The sequence below is a fragment of the Arachis ipaensis genome, chromosome B05 (genome assembly GCF_000816755.2).
Source record: "Arachis ipaensis cultivar K30076 chromosome B05, Araip1.1, whole genome shotgun sequence".
In the NCBI taxonomy this organism is placed as follows: Eukaryota; Viridiplantae; Streptophyta; class Magnoliopsida; order Fabales; family Fabaceae; genus Arachis; species Arachis ipaensis.
In genome coordinates, this window is record NC_029789.2 from 31,323,590 (window position 1) to 31,330,630 (window position 7,041).

At 36.7% G+C, this 7,041-nt stretch overlaps 1 protein-coding gene across 2 annotated transcripts; it reads left to right on the forward strand.

The window, feature by feature from the left end:
• LOC107643434 lies at nt 378-4,452 on the forward strand. Of its 2 annotated transcripts, XM_016347079.2 has the most exons (10): nt 378-776; nt 1,178-1,261; nt 1,363-1,410; nt 1,456-1,746; nt 1,874-2,009; nt 2,166-2,328; nt 2,430-2,558; nt 2,841-3,035; nt 3,659-3,781; nt 4,046-4,452. In XM_016347079.2, exons 1-10 carry the CDS (start codon nt 557-559, stop codon nt 4,151-4,153), a joined length of 1,497 nt encoding a protein of 498 aa, XP_016202565.1. In that variant the 5' UTR covers nt 378-556; the 3' UTR covers nt 4,154-4,452. The 2 variants fall into 2 exon arrangements, with proteins under 2 accessions (XP_016202565.1, XP_016202564.1); XM_016347078.2 differs by having other exon boundaries at nt 1,363-1,746.

Genomic DNA, 7,041 nt, shown 5'->3' on the forward strand with positions numbered 1-7,041 from the left:
AGAAATTGGTCCAAAATCTCTGCCATCTCTCTTCCACACGTTCAGCCAATCAGATCTGCCCACGTGTCAAGAGAACCCGTTTCTAGGTGGGACCCTTTGGCGCCTTAAGCTTCTGCCAACTACAACACAACTGCCGTCACTGTTTACTCAAACTTTTATTTTTATTTTTATTTTTTGTGTTCCTCGTTTTTAGATATTTTCTTTTTTCTTCCTTGAAATATTATAAACAACATCCATCCCCAGATGGAAAATTTGACCACTTTTTTATTCGTTTCTTCTTTTTCAATTATTTTTTTTTTTCTGGGGTGGCTTTATTTATTGATTTCACAAGGCATGATGATTGGGGCCAAAGCCAAAATCCATATATAAATATATTTATTTTTATTTTTATTTTCTTAGAATTATATTTTTCTTCTTCTGTTTTTGTTATTACTATTATTATCATTGTGGTTGTATGTGACAGTGCTTTGTTGTGGGATGGTGATGGTTGTTGTTGTTGTGTTGTGGTGGTGGAGGTAGTGAATAAAGGATCAAGGGAAGAAGAAGAAGAAGCACCATGGGAGCTTGTGTTTCAGCTCCACAAAGGTGTGTTGGAGGGAGATTGAGCTCTTCTTCAAAGAGGAATAAGCAACAAAGAAAGAGGAGTAGAAGGAGTGGTGGTGGTGGAATTAGAAGAAGAGTTTCTTCTAAATTGTACAAGGGATCATCATCATTGGATAATAACGTTCTTGACCTTCCACCACCAACTAGTTCCTTTGCCAACCCCACTTTCCAAGGTTTTCCTTTTTTTTTTTGTGAAATGATTCTTCTTCTTCTTTGTAAGGGTATTTTTCCATTTTTTTTTTGGTAATCCATTTTGGGATATGCTTGAATGGTTTTAATCTTTGTGAATTCTCAAGTAAAAGCAAAAGATAAGCCTAAGCAATTATCAATATTTGAAAGCAATGCCAATATTTCTATGAGAAGTTTCAACTTTTGGACTAAGAATGCATTGATGGAGAAATTGGAATTGAAATTTGGAGTAATTGTTGCTATATTGATGTTTCAGTGTCCTAATTAAACTCATATTAATTTGCAGCTAATTCATAGTTGTTATTTTTCTCATAAACATGCTTGATTTTGTAATGGCCTTCATTCATGGTTACTCATGTGTTATTGGAACTGTAATCTGTGGCAGGTGGAAGTATTGAGGAGGCATGGTTTGATTCAAATGTGGTATTTGACTCCGACTGCGATGACGATTACCAGAGTGTTCCTGATGGTATGATTTTTGTTACATTCATTCAAATAAAAGTATCTTTGTATTAGAAGCAATGCTATTGGAGAAAGTGGAAATCTCATAAGCGGCATTTTAATATGCAGATTTGTTATCTTTGAATGGAAATGATGCCAACCATAGAGTTTCAACTGCAAGTATCTCTGAGGCTGCAAGAACTTCAGACGTTCAACGTTTTTCTAGTGTAGATGCAACTGATCATCAAAGTAAATCCGACGGAAACATAGTCGATGCGAATGAACCCGTGTTCGTCGATGAAATTTCCTCGGTGGATGCAAACTCCAACAAGGAAGAAGGGATTTTGGACAATTGTGGAATCCTTCCAAACAATTGTTTGCCGTGTCTAGCTTCTACCGTGCCTTCTATCGAGAAACGAAGATCTTCGAGTTCTAGTCCTCCTAGTGCAAGGAAGAAGGCTCCTATGAAACTCTCCTTTAAATGGAAGGAAGGACATGGAAATGCTACTCTATGTGAGTTGAAATTCTCAAAAGAAGCATGATCTTTTGTCATTGCAAGTTTCATCTAGTTAATCTATTATGATAATTCATCTTATATCATTGCAGTGAATAATTTTAGTTCAACGTGTTTCCTTTTCAGTGTCGACAAAGACTCTTTTACAAAGACCAATTGCAGGATCTCAAGTACCCTTTTGTCCAATCGATAAGAAAATGCTTGATTGTTGGTCACACATTGATCCAAGCACTTTTAAAGTTCGGGGAGTAAACTATTTTAAGTAAGATGAGTACTATGTTGTTGATAATTTGTTTGAAAGTTGAACAGACATAAAAACCAAAATGCACAAACAATTTGAATAAGTACATTTCTTACTGTGATGTTTTTTACACTTACATACCAATGTCTGATTTGCCTGTGTTTTTCTTTATGGGAGGGACAAGAAGAAGGACTTTGCTCCAAACTATTCTGCGTATTACCCATTTGGCGTAGACGTATTCTTATCGCCACGGAAGGTGGACCATATAGCTCGATTTGTGGAACTTCCTTTTATTAGTTCCTCTGGGAAATTGCCACCAATTCTTGTTGTAAATGTGCAGGTACTCCAATTATTTGTTCAATTACCCTTTTTACCATTTTAACAGATTGATGCACATTGCCAAAAAAAAAATTGTTGTAATTTTTGTTTTGTGGTTTTTAGATTCCACTCTACCCTGCCACACTTTTTCAAGGTGAAACTGATGGGGATGGAATGAGTTTTGTGTTGTACTTTAAACTTTCCGAAGGTTACTCAAAGGAACTTCCTCTGCATCTTCAAGAAAGCATCAGAGTAAGATTCACCATTTCTGTGTCAGTATTATTTCTCATTAGTCCTAATACATCCTGCTAAAATTTCTTCAATGGGGTAAAGTAATTTTGGTAAAAGTAATTTTTAACCCTCAGAAGGATTAATATTGGTAAAGTTATTGGTAAAAAATTTCCCTTGTGTTTTAGTATCCTCTTTAGTTCCATTATTGTCCTTCAATTCTGTCACTTCATGTTACTGAAAATTTCTTTAGTTGCTGATGGAAAATGCCATTTGTCTATGTCTTATTGTCTTCTCTTCCTACAGAAGCTGATGGATGATGAAGTTGAAAAGGTGAAGGGTTTTCCTGTCGATACAATCGCACCGTTCCGGGAAAGGTTGAAGATATTAGGCCGTGTCGTCAACCTCGAAGACCTTCATTTGAGTGCAGCAGAAAGGAAGCTTATGCATGCCTACAACGAAAAACCGGTTCTTTCGCGACCCCAGCATGAGTTTTACTCAGTAAGTTCCATTCACTTGTTATTATAATATAATGTTAATGTACTCTTCAGTAATATTTCGGCTTGATGAATATAAAACACTTGAATGAATGATGATGGATGATATCAAAACCAAACTTTTAAGTTAAATGCATTGATATCATATTGGTACATCATCACTTTATGGAAGAAGTAACTTGTTGAAGATGATTATGGCTTGTGAAAATCACTCAACTTTTCTATAAAATTCATGGATCTGCATAGAGGATTTGATGTCCCATTGAAGAGTAAATGTCGCCATGAATGTCTCTGATCTCTTCAATGATGATGAATCCAAGAAAAAAACAAAATGCATATCATGATGAAATAAAGACTTAGGGAAAGTGAAATGGTGAAATTCAAAGTTTATCTGTGGGCTCCTTCCCCTTGTTGATTTGCATAGTACAATTTAGCTCCATCTTTATGGATTTCTTTATGGTGCCTTTTTTTTATTTATTTTTTTTAAATCATGTTTGGACCCGCAATTTAATAGTGGTGTCATTTCGTTATAAATGAATACTAGTGATGTTCACATGTTAGTACTTTACTTTATACTATACTATTGCTTTAATTCACTGACCAATATTTTGCATTTTTGTTTTGTAGGGAGAGAATTACTTTGAGATTGATTTGGATATGCATAGATTTAGTTATATCTCTAGGAAAGGCTTTGAAGCTTTCTTGGACAGATTAAAAATCTGCACTTTAGATGTTGGTCTCACAATTCAGGCAAGTCCTTTATCTTAATTTTTCTTAGTAAACCTCTATTTTGGCCCTAAAAAGATATTTTTTTTACTCAAAAGTGAGTTTTTTTCACACACCTAAAAGTTTATGATGTTTTATTCTCGTCATAGTAAACTACTGTTTTGCCTTTAATTAATTAAGGTTAATTTGTCGGCAAATCAGTCATCATTTTGAATGGATTATATCATGAGATAATTATGATGTTTTAGCTCTTTATCTTTATATTAATATTTGGTTGATGTAAAACAGGGGAACAAAGCAGAGGAATTGCCAGAGCAAGTTTTATGTTGTGTTAGATTAAACGGCATTGACTACATGAATTACCATCAATTGGGACTAACTCAAGATCCCCTCTAACTACAACAACATTAGAAAAGAGCATTTTGTAAATCCTTAGTATTATTATTATTATTTAATATGATTAATGATTAATAATAATTGGTCATTTGAAGATGTGTTATTTGTTTCTATGGCGTGTGTGTTTTGATTTTAGAGGTTGGGACATCTTGTCACATATAATGCAAATAATGGAGGCAACAAGAGCGTGTGTGTTATGATTTGATGGCTACTATTATGTCATATTGTGGCCAAAGCCAGCCTCAAAGGAGGGCTCACACTGCCACCAAAAACAATAAACATGGTCCTACCTTTGCCTACTTAAGTCAAGAACATGGAGGGTCCATAACTCTCAATTCATTACTCATTTTCTATATATATCTTTTCATTCTCAAAATAATTTTTTTTTAAGTTCATCAAAAAATTAATATATTTAGATAATCTCAATAAACCTAAATAAAAAAGATAGTTATTTTGAGAAGGAATAAATAAGTAATATAATTATTGTGGCACAGAAATAAAGATAAAACAATATTAATTTTTTTTTAACAAAGAAGCTCAACACAGTCAGTGGAGCGGAAAAAACGAACAAACAAGAAACCTGTAAAGACAAGAAAATAAACATGTCCCTAGTGTTATTTCTGGCATTGCCATCAACAACAAAAGGGATCCAAACTACACCATTCTCTATAACAGATTACAGTTTTATGGAACACCTCTTCTGCATCTCCTTCCATGTTATTAAAGATCCGCCGGTTCCTTTCTAGCCAAATGTTCCAAATAACAGAAAAGAAGCATATGAGCCACTTGTTGCGGTCTCCTTTCCTTCTAGCAACACCTGTCCAGCTCTCAAAGTGTTCCTTTAGGGAGCCCGGAATATACCACAATCTCCCAAAGTCAGATAGCCATCAACACCACACCTGCCAAGTAAATTCACAACCCAGAAACAAGTGATGTATATATTCAACGTCTTTTTTACACAGTACGCATATATTATCACCATGTTCAACAATTCCCAGTCTATGCAATCTTTCTTTGGTATTCACTCTCCCTATCAAAGTAAACTAAATAAATAACTCCACTCGTGGCGGAACCAAACCTTTCCAAATGGTTCTGGTAAAGCTGTAGCTGGTAATTTCCTCCGGGAGGGACTCTGACTGCATTACCTGCACAAATGAGTTAGTTGAAAAAATAACTTCCTTGTCAAATTTTCACACAACTCTGTCTTGCTTATCATGTGCTATTTTAATAGGCCTCAAAGCTTCATGTAATTGATCCACTAATTCTAACTCCAATTAGTATAACTCTCGCCTCCACTGAAAGTTCCAGATCCACTCTAGCCCATCCCAAAACCCACAATCCCCTATAACAGATCCTTTTTGGTTTGAAATAGAGAAAAGCCTCGGAAAACTCATATTTAGCGAGCCACTTTGTAGCCAGACATCCTCCCAGAATCTAGTCCTCCTTCCGTCACCCACCTCCATAGATAACCCCGCAATCATCTTATCTCTCACATCAGTATCCCTAATCTGCAGCTGACAGATATCCTTCCATTGACCCCTCTAGTCGGTAGAGTCTGAGCCGTTAACATCACATTGGGGTTCAGGTCATAGCAAGAACACACGACCTTCTTCCATAATGGACACTCCTCTTTTGAGAACTGCCACCACCACTTGAAAAGAAGTGCAGTATTTCTAATTACTGCATCACCCACCCCCAACCCACCCGCCTTTTTAGGGGTTTGAACTAACTCCCACTTAACTAACACCAATCCATTCCTACCTTCCTCCTTGCTCCATAGGAATCTCCTCTGCAACGATATCAACTTGTCTGACACTGCCTTCGGCATCTTATACAGACTCAAGTAGTACACCGGCAAGCTATTTAACACAGATTTAATAAGGACAAGCTTACCCGCCTTATTGAGTAGTTTTGCCTTCCACAAGCTGAGCTTCTCCTCCACTTTGTCAATAATTAATTTTCAAGTCCTGACTAGTCTTGGGTTTGCTCCTAAAGAAATACCAAGATATCTTACTGGAAGACTGGCCTCCTTACAACCCAAGTAGCTGCACATGTCGGAGGTCCACTGCTGTTTGCAATTTATTGGAATTAAACTTGATTTATCAAAGTTAATAGTCAACCCTGACATCATCTCAAAGCACCTTAGCAACCTGGCATAGTTCCTAATGGTCTCCTCCTCTGGTGGACAGAACAATATAGTGTCATCTGCGAATTGTAAATGTGATAACTCTATATTGTCCTTAGCAATCAGCAGCGGCAAAATACGTTTATTTCTGACTGCCTCCCCTACCATCCTATGCAGCACATCTACAACCAGAACAAACAAGAATGGAGATAATGGATCACCTTGTCTCAAACCTCTCTCCATCTTAAAAGGTTTAGATAGTGAGCTATTTACCAAGATTGACATAGACGCTGTGCCAATACACTCCTTCACTCATGTCCTCCATTTCCAACCGAAACCTATTTTCTGCAGCACAATATCCACAAAACACCATTTTACCCGGTCATAAGTTTCTGGAAATCTAATTTGATAATTGCCGCTTTCTTCTTTCTACTTTTTAACCAGTGCACTGTTTTGCATGCAATAAGAGCACCATCATGGATTTTCCGCCCTTTCACAAATGCGCTTTGGGTCTCCCCTACTAAACCTGGCATGACTGATCTCATCCTTCTAACCATTACTTTGGAAATTACTTTATATACACAACCAACCATGCTAATCGGCTGAAGGTCCTTGATCTCCTTAGCTCCGGTAAACTTAGGTGCTAGGGCCACCCAAGTAATATTGGCCTCAGAAGGTAACCGTGACGATCGAAAGAAATCCAGAACAGCTGTTGTGAACTCCACACCAATCTCATCCCAACACTTCTTGATAAAATTTATGT

Excerpts from the sequence above, each read along its gene's own strand:
- LOC107643434 (XM_016347078.2), top strand. The coding sequence starts at position 557 with ATGGGAGCTTGTGTTTCAGCTCCACAAAGGTGTGTTGGAGGGAGATTG. Across the intron at positions 777-1,177 it reads TGCCAACCCCACTTTCCAAG|GTGGAAGTATTGAGGAGGCA; the intron begins GTTTTCCTTTTT and ends AATCTGTGGCAG. Across the intron at positions 2,329-2,429 it reads TTCTTGTTGTAAATGTGCAG|ATTCCACTCTACCCTGCCAC; the intron begins GTACTCCAATTA and ends TGTGGTTTTTAG.